Raw genomic sequence first — 21855 nt, 5'->3', positions numbered from 1 at the left:
GTGGCACAGTGGTTAGCTCTGCTGCCTCACAGTGCCAGGGACCTGGGTTCAATTCCGGCCTCGGGTCACTGTCTGTGTGGAGTTTGCACATTCTGCCTGGGTCTGTGTGGGTTTCCTCTGGTGCTCCGGTTTCCTCCCACTGTCCAAAGATGTACAGGTTAGGTTGCCTGGCCATGCTAAATTCTCCCTCGTGTCAGAGGATTAGCAGGGTAAATATAGGAATAGGGCCTGGGTGGGATTGTGGTCAGTGCAGACTCGATGGGCCGAATGGCTTCCTTCTGCACTGTAGGGATTCTATGATTCTAAAATGTAATATTTAACTTAATAAAGAAAATTAGTAAATATGGCGGATGCTGGAATCTGAAATAAAAACAGAGAATGCTGGAAAAACTCAGCAGGTCTGGCAGCATCTGTGGGGAAAGAAAACAGAGTTAATGTTTTGAGTCTGCTTGACTCTTCATCAGAGAGGAAAAATGTGTTGGATATTAAACTGTAGCTGGGAAAGATTGCAATAAGACATAGCAACCTTAACAAGAAAAAGATGTCCTGGGGTTGGGGCGGGTTGCATTGAGACAATAAATGTATAGGATATAAAAAAAGCATTTAAGATGGAGGAGAAAGGTCACAATCTAAAGTTGCCAAACTCAACGTTGAGTCTTGAGGGTTGCAATGTGCCCAATCGGAAGATGAGATGCTACTCCTCCAGCTTGTGCCAAGCTTCACTGGAACATTGCAGCAGGCCAAGGACGGACATGCGGGCATGAAAGCAAGGTGCTGAATTAAAATGGCAGCAACAGGAAGGCTGGGTTCATGCATGCGGACTGAGCGGAAGTGTTCCGCAAAGCGGTCACCCAGTCTGCATTTAGTCTCCCCGGTGTAGAGGAGACCACGTTGGGAACAGCGAATACAATAAACCAAATTGAAGGAGGTGCAAGTGAAAGGCTGCTTAAACTGAAAGGAGTGTTTGGGGCCCTGAACAGTGAGGAGGGAGGAGGTAAAGGGACAGGCGTTGCACCTTTTGCAATTGCAAGGTGATGTGGGAAGGGGATGAGGCACTGGGGGCAATGGAGGAGTGGACAAGGGTGTCACAGAGAGAGTAATATTTAACTGAAAGGATTTCTTAAGTTTGTTATTAAAATAATATCAATTGTGCAGCAATGATGTTTTCCATTGGGTTCACTACAACTGGCAGTCACACCCTTGGTGTTTGGCACACAATCTGAATCTTCTGTCCGCTTCATTAAGATGTCTCCAAGTCCGTTCTCTATATAATTTGGTTAATAAAATTAACTGCTCCCCATGCTATTATATCATTATACACAGATGCCCAGGATTTGAAGACTAGGGTAGGAATAATTAGTCCATTTCAGTAAGAATAATTTTTCAATCTTTTGCAATAGCCCTGCAGGGGTAAAATGCAATTATACTTGTACCAACCACTTGGGGCAGCACGGTGGCACAGTGGTTAGCACTGTTGCTTCACAGTGCCAAGGACCTGGGTTTGATTCCCGGCTTGGGTCACTGTCTGTACAGAGTCTGCATGTCCTCCCCATGTCTGCGTGGGTTTCCTCCAGGTGCTTCAGAACAGGCAAAGAAACAGGAGATGGGTCTAGAGGAGGTGTAAATGGGAATCGCAGACTCATTAGCAACAACTGCTGGTGGAAGAAAAAGGAGTATTCAAAAAATCATAGAATCCCTATAGTGCAGAAGGAGACCATTCAGTCCATCGAGTCTGCAATGACCCTCTGACAAGAGAGTCTTACCCAGGCCCATTCCCCCATCCTGTCCCCACAACCCCACACATTTACCATGGCTGATCCACCTCACCTACACATCATGGGACACCAAGGGGCAATTCAGCATGACCAATCCACCTAACCTGCATATCTTTGGGTATTGGTTAGGATTTGAAATTGCTGATCACGATATTAAAGCCAAACGGTAAGGTGCTGTTCCTCAGGTTTCTGTGGCACGTCATTGGAACAAGGCATTGAGACGCTGAGGTCAGAGTGGGAACGGGGCAAAGAATTAAAAGGACAAGAGGCTGGAAATTCAGGCTCACTTTTTTTTAATTCATTCACGGGATATGGGCGAGCCCAGCATTTATAACACATCCCTAGTTGCCCTTGAGAAGATGGTGGTGAGCCACCTTCTTAATCCACCTCAGTTGATGTGATGTAGGTACACCCACAGCGCTGTCGTGAAGGGAGTTCTAGGATTTTGAGCCAGCAAGAGTGAAAGAACATGTAAATTTAATAGAGAAGTTCCACAAAGTGCTCAACTAGTCTGTGTTTGATTTAATTGCAAGAACAAAATAATTTTGTCAAAAAGATTCACGATGCCCTTCTTCAAAACCCTAGCTGTTTTCCTTGTACATGGAATAGCACACACAGTGAGGGAGGCACAGTGGTTGGCACTGCTGCCTCACAGCGCCAGGGACCCAGGTTCAATTCCGGCCTCGGGTCACTGTCAGCGTGGAGTTTGCACGTTCTCCCCGTGTCTGCGTGGGTTTCCTTTGGGTGCTCCGGTTTCCTCCCACTGTCCAAAGATGTGCCGATTAGGTGCACTGGCTATGCTAAAGTGTTCCTTAGTATTAGGGGGATTAGCAGGGTAAATAAGTGGGGTTATGGGAATAGGGCCTGGGTGGGATTGTGGTCGGTGCAGACTCGATGGGCCGAATGGCCTGTAGAGAATCTATGATTCAGCTAAAACAGATAGAGAAGCAATCTGATCACAGATAGTTTGAATCAAATATGCTGTGTCATCGAAGAACTTACTGTTTTAAAATTAAAGACTAGAAGCAAAATAATGGGTATTTTTTAAAAAACAAGCTCAACAATGTTATCAGAGCAGCATCATACAGAAATTGTAACTATCTGGTAAAATATTAAAATGTCTACACTTTATCACTCTTTCATACCCACACATATACATACGAAAAACATTATTCATCTTTATCTCTTGCAGTGAAAAATAATGAAAGCTGCAAATGGCCTCTGCTGGAACTATACATGCAATGACTGACAAGAGAGCTCGGAAATTAACTGACTTATCAGTGTCATTTTAGCCTAATCGATCGCTGCCAGAACATTGAGAAATTCAGATATCGCCTGACCAAATAATTTCTGTACAGCAGGGTAAGCACCGCGTCGCAACAGGCAAATAAACAAACAGTGACTTGGGGAAAAACATTCCACTGTAATCCACCCATTTCATTTTTACCGACATCTAGCATTTGCATGGAATTATTAGTCAAATTTTGCGAAGGGCAGTGACTTATTGGGGTGAGGTTGGGAATGGGGACAGCATGGCAGGAGGACGGGGGGAGGTGGGCGGAGATTAATATAGGTGATTCTCTTTGTGAGCGTTTTCAGGCTGGCTTCAGGCCTCCTGCCTGTTTATAGCCAAGCCCCCATCTCATTCGCCTGGGCCTTGGACTTGTGATGTCTGGAAGAGGAAGGGGCAGCCTGCTGGATTCCCATATCGTGAGAGAGCCAGCCATTGCAACACTAGAAGATTCACCAAGAGGTGTCGGGGGACAGAATTACCCCCAAACATCGGAAATGAAAGTCACACTAAGGGTCAACAGGTCAATCTCTGTGGCTGCCCCAATTTATGGGATTATACACCACCTTCCATATGACAGCCCATGTAAAATGGGGCAGAAAAAGTTGAAATGCCCGTGAAGATTCATGCTCTGCCCTCCTACTGCCATCTCATATGGCAGACTGGGGCACTCAACATGAACAGCAGACTCAAGATGAAGATGATCCTAGACAGGGTAACTGCAACCAGCTGGGACTCACTGCTTGCATTCCCAATATTCTCCATTGCAATCCCATTCAGAATGGCAGAATTGTTATGGTGCAAAAGGAGGCCATTTGGCCCATCACGGTTGCACCGGCTCTCCAAATTAGCATAATCAGTGCCATTTCCCTGCCTTTCCCCCGTACCCCTGCACATTGTTTATATTCAAATAATCATCTAATGCCCACATGAATAGGTGACACAGTGGTTAGCACTGCTGCCTCACAGCGCCTGGGATCCGGTTCAATTCCGGCTTGGGTTGCTGTCTGTGTGGAGTTTGCACGTTCTCCCCATGTCTGCGTGGGATTCCTCCGGGTGCTCCTGTTTCCTCCCACAGTCCAAAGTGTGCAGGTTAGGTGCATTGGCCATGATAAATTGCCCCTTAGTGTCAGGGGATTAGCAAAGTAAATATGTGGGGTTATGGGGATAGGGCCCGGGTGGGATTGTGGTCGGTGCAGACTCAATGGGCTGAATGGCCTCCTTCTGCACTGTAAAGATTCTACGATGAACACCTTGATGATATCTGTCTCTACCATACTACCTGGTAGAACATTCCAGGCCCTAACCACTCGCTGTGTGACAATGTTTGCTTCCTTAGTAACTCACTTTATATGGGTACAATGGGTATCAAGGGATATGGGCCAAATGCGGGCAATTAGGATTAGCTTTGGTGTTTTTAAAAAAAAAAGGTGACATAGACAAGTTGGGCCGAAGGGCCTGTTTCCATGCTGTAAACCTCTATGACTTTAAATCTGTGCCTTCTCGTTCTTGATCCTTTTACGAGTGGGAACAGTTTCTTTCCATCTACTCTGAACAGCCCCCTCATGATTTTAAACATCTCTATCAAATCTCCTCTTAGCCTTCTCCTCTCCAAGGAGAACAGTCCCAACCTCTCCAATCTATCCTCATAAGTGAATTTTAGTTGGGATTATTAAATCTCCTTCATACTGTGGTGTTATTCCACAGAATGCAAGACTGGGCGGAGAAGTGGCAGATGGACTTCAACCCAGATAAATGCGTAGTGGTCCATTTTGGCAGGTCGAATGGGATGAAGGAGTACAATATAAAGGGAAAGACTCTTAGTACGGTAGAGGATCAGAAGGACCTTGAGGTCCGGGTCCATAGGACTCTAAAATCGGCCCCACAGGTGGAGGAGGTGGTTAAGAAGGCGTATGGTGTGCTGGCCTTTATCAATCGAGGGACTGAGTTTAGGAGTCCGGGGATAATGATGCAGCTATATAAGACCCTCGTCAGACCCCACTTGGAGTACTGTGCTCAGTTCTGGTCGCCTCATTACAGGAAGGATGTGGAAAAGATTGAAAGGGTGCAGAGGAGATTTACAAGGATGTTGCCTGGATTGAGTGGCATGCCTTATGAGGATAGGCTGAGGGAGCTCGGTCTTTTCTCCTTGGAGAGACGTAGGATGAGAGGAGACCTAATAGAGGTATATAAGATGTTGAGAGGCATAGATCGGGTGGACTCTCAGAGGCTTTTTCCCAGAGTGGAAATGGCTGCTACGAGAGGACACAGGTTTAAGGTGCTGGGGGGTAGGTACAGGGGAAATGTTAGGGGGAAGTTTTTCACACAGAGGGTGGTGGGCGAGTGGAATCGGCTGCCGTCAGCGGTGGTGGAGGCAAACTCAATAGGGTCTTTTAAGAGACTCCTGGATGAGTTCATGGGACTTAATAGGATGGAGGGTTAAAGGTAGGCCTAAAAGGTAGGGATATGTTCGGCACAACTTGTGGGGCCGAAGGGCCTGTTTTGTGCTGTAGTTTTCTATGTTTCTATGTAATACTGACAGCCCTCTGACCCAAGTGCCCATCCTTTCGGTGAGCTCTTGGGGCATTGAACGTATATAGGTTATTCAACCATAAAAGGTATCACAGTCATTCAGACTCTGCCCATCCACCACATACCTACAGCTCCAGCAGGAAAGCAAGACATTTTTTCCCCTCCTCTATAATCTAGGGATTCAGAGATCGGCTGTGGCACTCCATTGTTGCTCCTCAGAGAGCAGTACACACCACAATATGCCATCATTATGATCCGCAGGGTGGTTAGTTTTATTTCTGAATCCTGAGCCACTGGCTGATAATTTTTACAATGTGTTTAATTGTGTCTGTCTCAGATCCTTTTGCTTGGATTCCAATCACCCCAGGTCTTAATCATGATCATTCATCTTTCAGCACTGGTTGTTTGGGACAGAATAAAGTAACACGCTTGTGGAGCTGAACATTACACTACATTGTAGACGTGATAATCTAGACCTCCGGCTCCTTTAGTACCCCGGCAGATAAATCAATTTTTTTTCTGGAGCTTGTCCTGATTCAGTTTCGATTTAACGTTAAAATAAGATGTAATTGAACAGACAACTGGATTTCTGAAATGTTAAGACACGGAACGAATGGAGAGCTTGCTTATTAAATTGCTGAATACACAAACTTGCAGATTGGCAACAATTAGTTTTAATGATCACTAATGGACAGAGTGATCCTCAGACAGACAGACCATCGACAGACAGACTGACATTTAGACAGACAGACCCTCAATGGACAGAGACAATCCACAGGCAGGGCGACTATCAGAGTGATTGCTGCCGAACAGTCCAGAAACTCCTAATGCTTACCAGCCTCCTGTTGCTCTTCCTTCCTCATTCCCTCCCCCCCCCTCACCACCCCCCCCCCCCCCCTCACCACCCCCCCCCCCCCCTCACCACCCCCCCCCCCCCCCCTCACCACCCCCCTCACCTCTCCCCCACTACCCCCTACCTCCCTCACCTCTCCAGTGCCCGGGGCTCCAGCTCGGAAGGCTGCCACCGCACGCTGGGCAGAGCCTGGGCGAAGTGCACCGAGTGCTGCCCGGATCCTGAGGCTAACTCCAGGGCCAGAGCGGGGGCTCCGGGGCGCAGCTGCTGCCGGATCACACTCAGGATCGGCTCCTTGTTCCGCTCGGCAGCCGGAGCCACCATCATCGTGTGGCGAAGGAGTGAGCTCGCAGCCGCGAGCCCGAGTGTCCGGATCAGAGCTGGCGTTCGGCAGCTCCAAACTTTGCGCTGCTCGCGGGCTGCCGGTGCCGCGGGGCCCTCTGGGAGTTGTAGTCCAGTCCTGGCCCCGCCGCCATTGCCGCCCACACAGCCCGGGAGAGCGGCGGACTACAATTCCCAGCGGCCACTGCGCACCCGCGCCTGCGCAGTGACCAGCCCTGCCAGCAAGTATCCTTTATTTCCTTTAGTGTCACAAGTAGGTTTACATTAACGCTGCAATGAAGTTACTGTTAAAATCCCCTAGTCGCCACACTCCGGCGCCTGTTCGGGTACACTGAGGGAGAATTTAACATGGCCAATGCATCTAACCAGCACGTCTTTCAGACTGCGGGAGGAAACCGGAGCCCCCGGAGGAAACCCACGCAGACAAGGGGAGAACGTGCAAACTCCACACAGACAGTGACCCAAGCCGGGAATCGAACCTGGGTCCCTGGCGCTGTGAGGCAGCACTGCTAACAACTGTGCCACCGTGCTGCCCTTTTGCACTGATGAATGGAATATTGCAAAATAGACGTGACTCAAGATCAAAGGTTGAAATCTGCAGTTGTTGCTCAGGCGTGTTCAAATTCAAAGCAGGCAAGGTGACTGTGGTTGTTAGAGAAGGTGCTTTCACTCATTCGTGAAAGCAGAACCAGAGGAACATGAGATGACTGGAAGATAGTCACAAATAAATCCTGGAGCAAAGATAATCAATAATAAACAACATGGAAAATGCTAGAAAATCTCAGCAAGTCTGACAGCATCTGAGGAGAGAGAACAGAGCCAACCAGACTTGAAATGTTAGCTATGTTCCTTTTTCCGCAGACGCTGCCAGACCTGCTGAGATTTGCAGCATTTTCTGTGTTTTGGTTCAGATTCCAGCACCCTTATCCTAATCACTAATAAATCCTGGAGGAAATCTCAGCTTTACTCAGAGAGAATGTCTCATGGTCACAGGGAGGGGCTGAGAATGGAAAGCACCGAGGCATTGGAGGGTAAGGAGGGTGAGTAGGAGAGGGAAAAGGTGACAACAGTGTGGACCAATTAGGCTGGAGTAAGGGGTGGTACAGTTGTTAGCACTGCTGCCTCACAGTGCCAGGGACCCGGGTTTGATTCCCGGCTTGGGGGTCACTGTCTGTGTGGACAATCTCCCCGTGTCAGTGTGGGTTTCCTCCGGGTGCTCCGGTTTCCTCCCACAGTCCAAAGGTGTGCAGCTTAGGGGGATTGACCATGCTAAATTGCTCCTTAGTGTCAGGGGGATTCACAGGGTAAATACATGGAGTTACGGGGATAGGACCTGGGTGGCATTGTTGTCGGTGCAGGCTCGATGGGCCGAATGGCCTCCTTCTGCACTGTAGGGATTCTATAAACTATAAATTTATTGTGACACTTACGTGAAGCCGGTGAGCAGGATCAGTGCAGCCAATGAGGTAACATTGCAGCCCACCTGCTGTGTGATTTACTGGTAGCTGTGGGTTGTCTTAGGGCAACTGTTTTTCTATGATTGAAGAAGTATTAATCTTCTCCTTTTTCCTATCCAATCCTCATGCTTCTGTCCATTAGCTTCTTTTCTGATAAAAGACATGCTGTCAAAGCTTTTCCTCTTGCACTCATCAGGATAGCTCACAAGAAATTATCAAACTGTAACAGGGGAACAACAATTGATACTGCATGGGAAGAGAGTGTTGATTGGCTGTCGAGAGAACACAAACTGGTGGAGTGTTGCCATAGGGAATGTAGCACTGGACAGTTAACTACCCAGCTTTGTTATGGAGTTATAGGGCCGGCCCATTTTCTAGCCGCGTTCGCCCCATGGCTTGAAAATCCTGCCTGAGGTCAATAGACCTTTGCATGGTCCATGTCCGCTCGCTACAATTCCCATGGTGGTGGGATGGCAAAATTCAGCCCATAGAGTTTTACAGCACAGAAATAGGCCATTCGGCCCATCGTATCTGTGCCAGCCTTCAAACAACTATCTATTCTAATCCCATTTTCCCCTGCAACTCCTCTCCTGCCCTCACTCACTTGTGGTCTGGCTCCCTCAGCTATCGGTCTCTGACAATTCATCACTGAGAGCAGCCATTATTCCCGATGGCCCTGATGGACGATGGAGAGTTGCCAGCCTCTGGTTGTCCAGTCGCCCTCTGGTGGTGGGACAGCCATCCCTGGGGAAGACTTGATGCTGGCCAGCTAAATGCTTTTGGACACTTAATTCCGATGGGTCTTTCCCAAGGGAGGCGACATGGTTTCCCACCAGTTGGAGAACTGACAGACAGGCTCACATTAAATCCTACCCATTAACTTTGCTTCTTGCTGCACAGGTGCTGATGGACATGCTGTTTCCATCATTTTCTGTTTTTATTTCCGGCATTTTGCTTTTCCATTTTCTTTGTTTTTCAGTTCTTTTGTTCCTCCAGATCATGGGGATACTGTGAAACTGTCAGGCTGATACCATAGTCCCATTGGCAAAAGAACAATAAATCAGAACTGATTGTACATTTACTACTTACAGAATGAGAATGTTCAGGGAGCTTCCCCTAATATTTCAGTACTTAACTGCATTAAGTCAGCAAAGTCCCAGATAAGCCTTTGAGGGGGAGAGCTGACTGGTGGCAATTTAACCTGAATGTCTCCACACCTCAGGTGAGGGGCAAGGTTAAGAAGGCAGAGCCTTCATGAATAACTGCAACCAGTACAGGAATTGAACCCACGCTGTTGGCTTCACTCTGCATCAGTAACCAGCCAAATGAGCTAAACAAGCTCCCATTGTGTACATTGCATTTGTTTTGATTTGATTTATTATTGTCACATGTATTAGGATACAGTGAAAAGTATTGTTTATTGTGTGCAATACAGACAAAGCATACCATTCGTAGAGTACATAGGGGACAAAGAAAGGAGAGGGTGCAGAATGTAATGTTACAGTCACAGCTAGCGTGTAGAGAAAGATCAACTTAATATATGGTCGATGCATTCAAAAGTCTGATGGCAACAGGGAAGAAGCTGTTCCTGAGTTGGTTGGTACATGACCCCAGACATTTGTATCTTTTTCCCGACAGAAGAAGGTGGAAGAGAGAATGTCCGGGGTGCATGAGGTCCTTGATTATGCTGGCTGCTTTTCTGAAGCAGCGGGAAATGTAGACAGAGTCAATGGATGGGAGGCTGGTTTGCGTGATGGACTGGGCTACATTCACAACCCTTTGTAGTTTCTTGCGGTCTTGGACAGAGCAGGAGCCATACCAAGCTGTGATATATCTGGAAAAGGATGCTTTCTATGGTGCATCTATTGAAATTGGTGAGAGTCGTAGCGGACATGCCGCATTTCAAACTTACATGCTATGGTATTAATCCACTGAGACAGAGCTGGCAAGAGGTTCGATTCATGACCTGTACTGAGCAAGTTGATGTCAATTCAGACAACAGTGGGGGAGAATGTGGAAGGGCCATGTTAACCCGATAAACTGCCTTCATTATCTCTGAAATATGTGAGGGAGGTTTTCAAGCACTTTAGTTGTTTAGGTATTAAAATGCACAGACAGGAAGAAGGATCGGACAGGACTCCCTCTCATTGTTCAAAAAAATAGCCACTTGAGGATGACGCCACTCTCCAGCTGGTATCCGTGGAACCGTTATCCCAGCATGAATCTGCAGCTTCTGAGAGAGGAGGGCAGAAAGCTGGACGAAAGTCCTGAGAAAATATAGAAGTGAATGTTGTAATGAGTTAATCCACTAAGCCAAAACACAAAGCGATCCGGCGCCTAAAGAAAGTGAACCCCCAACAGTAGGATAAATGTTCACGCTAATAAAAGGCAGTATTTAAAACCTGTAAATTCATTACCCAACAGGAAATGAGCAGTGGCACTTAGCACATTTAAGATCCAATGCTGGAAACCGAGTTTCCATGGAAACCCAATGCTCTCGCCATTTCGGAGTGTTTATTCCAGATTTTTCTTTTTAAGAGACTGAGAGAATCCTCTGGTTTTGCGTAAGAGCTCCTTAATAGTTAAGAGGACTCTTATCTTTTAGACCGGGAGCCAACAATCATTTTTATTGTAACCATAATTTATCTAACTTATTGCAACATAATGATGATTTTAAAAAAAATGTTATTCCTTCATGGCATGTGGGCGTCACTGGCTGGGCCAGCATTTATTACTCATCCCTAATTGCCCTTGAACTGAGTGGTTTGTTTAGCCATGTCAAAAGGTAGTTAAGAGTCCGCCACATTGATACACATAATTCACCAAAACTAAGGCCCATGGGATTCAAGAGACAGAGGACGGGATTTTATGACCTCGCTCGTCACGAAACTTCAAAATCCCGCGCGAGGTCAGCGGACCATCCCATGGTCCGCCCCTCGTTCGTTACGATTCCTGTGGTGAGCGGGATGGTAAAATTCCAGCCGGTGCGAATACAAAATTGGCTAAATGGTAGTGTTGAATTATTGTTTATCAGAGCGGAGAAGTGGTGTTTTCCAGGGGTTAGAATCAGGATGCAACTCTCCTTAATCTATATTTATAGGGGCGTAGGAAGTATAATTTCAAAGTTTGCGGACACAGCATTTGGAAATGGGATAAAGCATAATGAGGACAGTAGCAGCCTTCAGGGGGATGTAGACAGGCTTTTAAAATGGGTAGACACCTAGATGTAATATAGAGCTGAGGTCGGGCAAAATCGGGAAGAAGGAGCAAAAAAGAGGCAATATGAACCAAAAATAAAAGTTCAGGAACAGAGAGACAATGTGGAGTTGAGGTAGGGGGTAAGGAGGTGTAACAAACTTTGAAGACATTAAGACAATTGATAGGGTCATTGTGAAAACATACTGGGTTTATAAACCTTTATTAATAGAGGCATGGAGCGGGATTTTACACCCTCGCTCCAGCGAGACCGAAAATTCCCCCATGGCGAGGGGGGTGGTAGAATTCCGGCGATAGGGTGGGATTTTCCAGCTCTTCCCGCTGGTGGGATCTTCCAGTCCCGCTGAAGGTGACCCACTGGGACAGGACAGGTGAGCCATGTAAAATGCCGTAGGAATTGGCGGGACTGGAAGATCCCGCTGACGGCCAATGGCCTCCAACACCAGAAAACATGGCGTGAGTGGGGGGGGAGGGGAGGATCCCGTCCATAGATTCAAATTTTTTTGCCCACGTCCAGAGGTGGGAATTTGAAAAATGGTGGGTGGGACCTGATCCCAGGATTCAGAGCCCCATTCCCATGTTGTATGATTTTTATGGTCCTAGGATAAGGGTGTGAGCAGCAAGCCCCCATGCTCAGCAATCCTACTCTTGCCCACTCTGTGATCAGGATGGGCATTTCAAACTCCCCTCCCCATTTTGATGCAGTCAGGCAGACTTTCACAGGAGACATGGTAACCAGCTCCTCAGTGGAGTTGCTACCAATGTGGAGATACCTATTCTGGAGTCTGTAACCTTTTGATAGGTAAGTTCATATGGTGCTACCAATCTCACATTTCATATTTAGATGGTGTATGGTAATTTATGTATGTATTAATACAGTGATTGAAGGTAGGCTTTGTTCTTAAAAGATAATTGACCATTAAGTTGACCACTCATATGAAAGTATTCAGATGCTTTAGAATACTTTCTCCAGTGGAAAATCATATATTAATGTGTGTACGGTACCTGGCCATTTTATATTTAAGTTGCTTTAACGTCTTGATATCTGCTGGCCCTTTGAAGTAATCTTTCAGTATTCACTCAATACAAATTCAGTGGACCCTATAGTAATACTGGCAATTCATTCATATTAGGATTCCATTGCATACCTGTGTTAACAGAGGCGCTAACACTTTGAAGTAGGTTAAACTGATGGTCAACCTGTCAATCAAAGAAGCCAATCATGTAGTGAGGCAGATGGCCATCTGTTTAGCTTGCTTCAAATATTTAAATGTATTCAATCTTAGAGACTTTGTTGACACAGCTATGCAATGGAATCCAATTTTGAGTGCTTGGATGAGCTCAAGCCCATTAATGGATTCAGCACAGCAGGGGACTATTTACGCAGCTGTGAAGGGAACGTTTGGCTTTCTTTTATTGACAGGTTTATGAGTTTGTAAAAACGTTATCTTTCTTTGAAGTTTTTTTTCTATGCCTGTGTGTTTATTTGGTTGCAATTAAGGGGTGTTAAGATAAATGAGGTCTTTCAATAGGGGGAATATATGAGATGGCTATACATGATTGACAGTTTTAAGAACTGCTAACAGAATTATGTTTCTTTGAAATGCTTTTGGAATAGATATTTATTTATTTCGATAGTTTTATGAGAATTTCAAAGACCTGCCAGTGTTGTTATAGGGCTAGTTGGTTCTTCATCTAGTGGAGACTGGAAGAGTGATAATGGAGAATGCATGGGGGTTTGGAAAGGGCATGGTTGGTATGGAGAAGTCATGGGGTGTATGGAGGGAGCCTGGGTCGAAGGAGGAGCATGGGGTGTACAGAGGGAGCCTGGGTGTATTGAGGTGTATGGGTTGGATGGAGGGGCATAGGGAGTATGGAGGATGCATGGGTGGTATGGAAGGTGCATGGAGTGCAGTTGAAGGGGACGAGGGAATAGATCAGTGGCCTAATGTTGATAACATGGCTGATGACCCTGTAGACAGAGGTGGTTCTTCTAACCTGCCCTCCTTGGCATTCGCCCACCTCAGTTCCACTTTGGGAGTGGGGAGGCCTGTCTCCAGTCTGCACCCACCTTCCTGGGTGGCTAAAATATGACAAATGTGCATTGCCAGGCAGGAGATTGGATGATAGGGATCAGATTGCTGCAGGATTTTGATGGAATAGGTAATGGGAAACTGTTTCGACAGGCAGGACGGGAATAACCGAAAGACACATATGTATGATTAACAGCAAAACAAGGGAAGAGATAAAGACAGATCATGTTAATGTAGTGAGCTGTTATGACCTGGAATGTGTTGCCTGAAATTAACTTTCAAAAGGGGATTGGATAAATACTTGAGAAGGAAATAAGAAACCTGAGTTAAAGGGCAGGAGAGTGGGACAAATTGGATAGATCTTTCAAAGAGCAGGGAGACACGATGGGCCAGTTTTGTTCCAGGTCACATTCCAGATCGTAACAGCTCGCTACATTAGCATGATTTGTCTTTATCTCTTCCCTTGTTTTGCTATTAATTGTACATATGTGCCTTTCGGTTATTCCTGTCCTGCCAGTGGAAACAGTTTCTCATCTCTTGACATCTTTCTGATATCTATCAGATCAGTGGATTTCTAATATTCATTTATTTTACATATGTAGCAGTAGGTGGCACCATTTGCATTGTTGGATTTATGGGACTATGTGTTGTGGCAGAGCCATTCTAAACCAAAAAAACCATGAACCCACCTTTCCAATCACACAATAGGTTATTCGGGCGGGGGGGGGGGGGGGGGGGGGGGGGGGAGAGAAAAAACACCCTCACAACCTGTCCTGGTCCCCCCATGCCGACACTATAGTTAAGAAAGCCCACCAACGCCTCTACTTTCTCAGAAGACTAAGGAAATTTGGCATGTCAGCTACGACTCTCACCAACTTTTACAGATGCACCATAGAAAGCATTCTTTCTGGTTGAATCACAGCTTGGTACAGCTCCTGCTCTACCCAAGACTGCAAGGAAATACAAAAGGTTGTGAATTTAGCCCAATCCATCACGCAAGCCAGCATCCCATCCATTGACACTGTCTACACCTCCCGCTGCCTCGGAAAAGCAGCCAGCATAATTAAGGACCCCACCACCCCGGACATTCTCTCTTCCACTTTCTTCCTTCGGGAAAAAGATACAAAAGTCTGAGGACACGTACCAACCGACTCAAGAACAGCTTTTTCCCTGCTGCCATCAGACTTTTGAATGGACTTACCTTGCATTAAGTTGATCATTCTCTACACCCTAGCTATGACTGTAACACTACATTCTGCACTCTCTCTTTCCTTCTCTATGAACGGTATGTTTTGTCTGTATAGCGTGCAAGAAATCATGCTTTTCACTGTATGTTAATATATGTGACAATAATAAATAAAATCAAAAATATGTGGAGAGAGAAATAGGGTTGTTTGCCAAAATCTTGTTGCCATTTATGCCGGCGGGATTTTCCAGTCCTGCCGATGGCACACCCCCATCGCGGGTTTCCCAGTGGCTAGGGGCGCATTCAACAGGAAACCCCGTTGACAATGGCGGGACATTGAGATCCTGTCGCCAGTGAGCGATGTGTCGCCTCCCGCAAAACACACCATGCTGGGGTGGGGCGGGGGGCGGGGAGGTGTTGGGGGGTGGTGTTGGGGGGGTGGGGGAGGGGGGGGTGGAATCCTGCCCATAATTTCAGATTGATTGTTTAAAAAATCCTCATAACATCTTAAATACATACAGACAAGTGGCTGGGCATGGAAAAATACTGGAAATACTACTGAAGAAAAATGTTGAATGGACTTCTCATCAAAGGTAAGACTTATATTTATAGAGAGCTTTCAGTGACAACAAAATCTTTTACACTCAATGAGTTACTTTGTAGTCATGGTTATAATGTCAAAAATGTGGCAGCCAATGGATCATAGTGATTAAATGTTAAAAAGTGCTTCTTTGAGATGTCTTGAAGTTACAGAAGCCACTATATGATTGTTTTTCTTCCATGCTCATGCAGGACTTGTTAGATGCTTTCCGGTGGAGAGTGGGGTGAGGTGGGATGGGGGAGGGGGAAGCAATGGCCAGGGGTTCAGGTGACCACACCAAAGCAGGCAAACATTGCAGGTAGTTTGAATAAGCCCATTGCAGATACATCATTTTGTTAATAAGGATTGTGAGTCGGATTCTCCAACCTCTTTCATTCATGCCCCCCGCTGCCAGCGAGAATGCAGAATTTGGCGCCCAGCCAAAACTCCATTTACCGCAACGGCACCGGAGAATCCCAGCCGTGGACAAGGTTGGATGTTCCCGCTGTATGGCCTGAATTCTCCGGCCATTCACGCCGGTGGGATTCTCCAGTCCTGCTGGCAGCGCATTCCCCCAGCCAGTTTCCCGCCAGCATGGGGTGACGTCAGTGGGAATTTCCTTTGACAGCGGTGGGACCAGAGAATCCCACCGCTAGCAAACAACACGCCACCTCCCGCCAGCGGGAAACACGTGGCTGGGAGGCCAGAGAATCTCACTCTATATCTTTGCAGCAAGAATACATTAGTTCATCCTGGGAATTAAATCTGTTTAACAATATTGGAGGAGACTTTATTGCTCATATCTGCAATCTCCTTCAGCCCCATAGCTTTCTGGGAACTCTGTGTTCCTGCAACTCTGGCAGCTTGTAAATCACCAATTTCCTTTAGTCCACCATTGGTGCCCATGCCCTCAGCTGTCTCGGCCATAAGCTCTGGAATTCTCTTCCTGAATATCTCCTCCCTTCAATCTTTCCTTCCTCCTTTCAAATGATCTGTTTAACATCATTCTTTTATCAAACATTCAGTTACCTGTACTTACCTCTCCTTAGGTCATATTGTTAAGTTTTGTCTGGTAGTGTTCGGGAGGAGTGCTTCAGGAAGATTTAATTTGATTTGATTTGATTTATTATTGTCACATGTATACAGTGAAAAGTATTGTTTCTTGTGCACTATACAGACAAAGCATTCTGTTCATAGAGAAGGACAGAACAGAGTGCAGAATGTAGTGTTACAGTCATAGCTAGGGTGCAGAGAAAGATCAACTTAGTGCGGTAGGTCCATTCGAACGTCTGATGGCAGCAGGGAAGAAGCTGTTCTTGAGTTGGTTGGTACGCGACCTCAGACTTTTGTATCTTTTTCCCAACGGAAGAAGATGGAAGAGAGAATGTCCGTGGTGCGTGGGGTCCTTAATTATGCTGGCTGCTTTGCCGAGGCAGCGGGAAGTGTAGACAGAGTCAATGGATGGGAGGCTGGTTTGTGTGATGGACTGGGCTTCATTCACAACCCTTTGTAGTTTCTTACGGTCTTGGGCAGAGCAGGAGTTGTGATGCAACCAGAAAGAATGCTTTCGAAGGTGCACCTATAAAAGTTGTTACTATGTTAAAAGTGCTTTTTAAATGGAAGCTGTTGTTTTGATAAAGCAGAAGGAGTTTTACTCTGCATCGATTGTTTGATAAAACTATGAATAGTCAGCCAGACCTTGCTGCTGCTCCTGGGGTTGATCTAGAATATTCCCCACATCAATCAAGCTGACTTCTGGATGGGGGTTCTGTCAGAGATTCACCATCTGATACACTGTTTCCCTGCCCGAACTCTAACAACCCCACTGCTGTCACGATTGGAGCCGAGATGTCTAAAATGGAAAGCATTTAATTCCCTTGTGCTCAAACCCTCATTATGCTGATGAATATTAAAATTGCCACCTTAAACAGTCAAGGGAAAATCTCTCCCTCATTGTCAGTAGATTGTCTGGGTATAGGGCATAGAAATAAAAATGACTAGGTAAAACTGCATGATCTTCTATCCACTAACTTAAATAGACAGAAAATTGGACAGACTTCATGAGGGATATCCTTGATCATTTCTATTTAATCGTCTTTTACATCCAAATGAAAGAAAATGAAACTCAGCCCAGGAAATGTAGACTGTGTCAATTCCATGAAGAATTGCTTCTATCAAGCAAAGCAGACTATCAGTTTTGTTTTATTTTGGATAATTTATGAGTCTCCTGAGACAGAAGATGATTTTTCTCTGGCAATTCTAACAGGAGAAAAAAAGAAAGAAATATAAAATGGAAGAACAAAGCGGATAACTGCTCATCCGTCGGCTTAATATAAATGTTTGGCCATGCTCACTTTGTGGTGAATGATGCTAGATTCAGGAATGTTAGCATGCCTAGTGATCTGACACACAAATGATAGAAATGCACATACCTGTGACAAATTAGTTGCAGCGATTCTTAATTTTATTTTATTAATCTATTTGTGGGGCATGGGCGTCACTGACTGACCAGCATTTATTGCCCATCCCTAGTTGCCCTTGGAGGGCAGTTGAGAGTCAACCACATTGCTGTGGCTCTGGAGTCACATGTAGGCCAGACCAGGTAAGGACGGCAGATTTCCTTCCCTAAAGGACATTAGTGAACCAGATGGGTTTTTCCGACAATCAACAATGGTTTCATGGTCATCAGTAGATTCTTAATTCCAGATTTTTTTTATTGAATTCAAATTCCACCATCTGCCATGGCGGGATTTGAACCCGGGTCCCCAGAACATTAGCTGAGTTTCTGGATTAATAGTCACATGATAATACCACCAGGCCATCTCCTCCCCTGGAGCTTGTAGAAAAATGGAAACAGTACTTTGCAAATGGTGTTTTCATTGAGTAATTACACCTTATACAATAGACCATACAATTTCTGTTTTCTACATTATCTTTCTGTCAATATCAAAACAAAAATCCTCCAAAGTAGTTTTCAATATTCCCTGGCTACTTATATGTCACAGACATGAGATGAATTGAATTATTATTACTGTTCCTCTCTTCTCTGCGTGACAGCAATTGTTTTAATTTCTAATTTAATTTGTTTCCCTTCATATCTTTTCCCTTGTCGATATGGGTCATAGCGGATTTTTCTAACCCTGGTTTATGAGGTGCAATGTTAACAGTAATCCCACAGCAAATTCCTTAAGGTGAAACAAAAGTAGGATTTATTGACATATTCAAAACCCAAGGAGTGGATCGCAATGGACATCCACACACACACCAGCAAACAAGATAGAAAGGCAGAGAAAGAAAGGGAAACAAGTTACAAGCTGCAAATTGAAAAAAATAATCTGACTATTTTGGCACTAATTCAAGTGAATTGAGTCCAGTCAGTCGATGTCAAAGAACAGTACAACATAGGAACAGGCCCTTTGACCCACCAAGCCTGCTCCGATCACGTTGTTCTACCTAGATCAACCGCCTGTCCAATGAAGTTCTCATTGAGTAGGTTTTAGAATAGGTATAGAAACCCTGCAGAAAGGGGCCATTCAGCCCACTGAATGTGCACTGACAACAATCCCACCTAGGCCCTATCCCCGAAACCCCACATATTTACCCCGCTAATTCCTCTAACCCACACATCCTGGAACACTAAGGGGCAATTTAGTGTGACCAATCCACCTAACCTGCAGATGTTTGGACTTGAAGAGAAAAAAACACTAAGGAGCAATTTGGCATGGCCAATCCACCTAACCTGTACATCTTTGGAGTGTGGGAGGAAACTGGAGCACTCGGAGGAAACCCACGCAGACATGGGGAGAACGTGCAAACTCCACATAGACAGTGACCCAAGCCAGGAATTGAACCCATGTCCCTGGAGCTGTGAGGCAGCAGTGCTAACCACTGTGCACCGTGTCTGGCAGAATGCCTGGTCTTCGCCTGACAAACTTGGTTGATGGTTAAAGATGCAGTAAAGTACTGCTGCATTCTGGGAATTAGTTCATTCTGTGAGCGAAATATAAGATTCGAAGGTCAGAGATCGGCTGCTAGTTTGGATCCAATTTTCTCTTCTGAGGTTAAACTGAAGGTAGAATGCAAAAGCTGTATGATTAAAGCAATTCAAACAGCTCAAGTCTTGGTCATGTGACAGGATAAATCGGGATGGTCATTAACGATGTGCTTTAAGGCCCTCATAAAAACTCATTGGGCGGGATTTCATCCCGAAACTGTAACATACCTTCCCATTGTCCCCCCTTGCCTGCTCCAATTCCCATGGTGGGCGGGATGGGAAAATCCCCCCAGATGTTTTGAGCAGACAATTGTGGAAACATTAGCGCAACGTTGGAGTCCCAATAGGTCTGCCTTTGCCCCAAGCTGGCTGGTGCAGACATCACATCTTCTGGTACTTTGTGTTGGCTTGGCTGGAATGTTCATACAATGCAAGTCACACTCCAGAGGGACGATGAGTTAGCCGTTGTCCATTTTTAAGCAAGAGAATATGAAAGAGAAATAAATTTTAAAGGTTTTTTTCTTGCCTTTTCAGCGTGACATACTCAATGACTGACATAGAATCATTAAGAAATAATTGCAAGCCTATAAAATACAATAGGCCTAATTGCCTGACAGAAATGGTGCCATTCTGATGCTTGTTAGGTTAGAATTGTTGTAGGGTCTTGGATACCATCGAATAGGTCTTAATCATAGAATCCCTACAGTGCAGAAGAGGCCATTCGGCCCATTGAGTCTGCACCAATTCTCTGACAGAGTATCTGACCCAGGCCCTCTCCGCCGCCCTATCCCCAAAGCCCCACACATTCACCATGGCTAACCCATTTAATCTACACAGCTTGGTACACTAAGGGGCAATTTAGTATGGCCAATCCACCAAATCTGCACATCTTTGGGAGAAAACCGGAGCATCTAGAGGAAACCCATGGGGAAACATGTAAATCCCACATAGACAGTCACCCAAGGCTGGAAATTAACCTGGGTCCCTGGCGCTGCGAGGCAGCAGTGCTAACCACTGTGCCACCTGTAAGCTTTGTAGTCTTAAATGGATTAACTGTACGCATTTTTATTTATTAGCTACAATTTATTAACCATGTACTTATTAACTACAAGAACCATGTACATGTGATGGGTTCAAGCTAGGAACCACTTCCATGCTTGCTTGTGCACACAGCTCTGTCCAATACTAGATTGACCCCTAGGTGCGTGTCATGTGTTCTGTTACACGACTGTGTGGGTGGTGCTGTACCCATTCCCGCCTTAACCCTATATGTACCAGGCACCTATATTACAAGAAACACCCTAAAGGAATATATGTAAGGGGCGATAGAGGGAGAAAAACTAAACAAGAAACTATGACTCTCCTCACAATAATTAGTCAATCCTATTACTAATTAGTTTTTATTTGATTTATTATTGCCACATGTATTAGTATGCACTGAAAAGTATTGTTTCTTGCGTGCTATACAGACAAAGCATACCGTTCATAGAGAAGGAAAGGAACAGGTGCAGAATATAGTGTTACAGTCATAACTAGGATGTAGAGAAAGATCAGCTTAATATGCAGTAGGTCCATTCAAAAGTCTGATGGCAGCAGGGAAGAAGGTGTTCTTGAGTTGGTTGGTACATGATCTCAAACTTTGTATGGAAGAGAGTATGTCCGGGGTGCGTAGGGTCCTTGATTATGCTGGCTGCTTTTCCGAGGCAGCGGGAAGTGCAGATGGAGTCAATGGATGGGAGGCTGGTTTGCATGATGGACTGGGCTTCGTTCACAACCCTTTGTAGTTTCTTGCAGTCTTGGACAGAGCAGGAGCCATACCAAGCTGTGATAGAACCGGCTATAAGAAGTTAAAGAATTCAAAAATACATATTACATTATGATACAAAAAGAGAACAGTTAGTAAATACCATGTGCTTTAGTAAACATTTTAGTGAAAAGTTCTGCTCTCACAACAGAACATATTAACGTCAAAAGAAACATAATTCACATACCAGAAAAACACATCAAATCGAGTTAAATCAAAAGCTTCCATAGAATCTAAAGACATGAGCTTGATGTGACATTTGCTCAGTATTTTCCCACTTAAATAAATATAACTGTAAACATTTATTTCTCAATTAAAGACACATTTTGTTTAATCTGTTAGTTTATCTTTGTCCTTGTAAATAGCTAAATTACTGGCAATGGAAGCAATAGAGACGTGAAGCTGTTTTCGTTTTAGGAGCTACCACCATAAATTCAAAATGAACAAAAATAAATGAACAATAGAAATCCCTTACTGAGCTCTCACTGAACTGAAACAAGCTGGGTATTTACTTAACAACTGTTTATTGTTCTGGAAAAGAGAAAATGAATCTCCAGAGTTGTGCCACATCATATTTGAATCCAGACATGTCCATGCCCTGGGTATCAGTTGCCAGTTTTTTTCCTCCAGAGACAGCAATACAAACATGCTTCCCAAAGCCATATCTTAATGAAGTGCAGAAAGTTGGGCAGCATTGTAAATTTGTTACACCATGACAGCAAGAGGAGTTACTATTCGGATGGAATGGAAATGAATCGTCAATGATAAAGGCTATAAAAAAATTATGCATGT

The 21855-nt window shown here is 45.2% G+C and overlaps 1 protein-coding gene across 1 annotated transcript in view; it reads right to left on the bottom strand.

The window, feature by feature from the left end:
• mettl26 (methyltransferase like 26) overlaps positions 1–6878 on the bottom strand; it is a 40643-nt gene extending 33765 nt beyond the window's left edge. The window contains exon 1 of the mRNA XM_078240056.1: positions 6585–6878. Within this exon, the coding sequence (XP_078096182.1) occupies positions 6585–6778 (194 nt within the window). The 5' untranslated portion in view covers positions 6779–6878. The remainder of the gene's footprint in view (positions 1–6584) is intronic.
• Positions 6879–21855: the final 14977 nt, after the last annotated feature.

The sequence above is a fragment of the Mustelus asterias genome, chromosome 23 (genome assembly GCF_964213995.1).
Source record: "Mustelus asterias chromosome 23, sMusAst1.hap1.1, whole genome shotgun sequence".
NCBI classification, from domain to species: Eukaryota; Metazoa; Chordata; class Chondrichthyes; order Carcharhiniformes; family Triakidae; genus Mustelus; species Mustelus asterias.
This window is presented reverse-complemented; position numbering and strand designations above follow the sequence as displayed.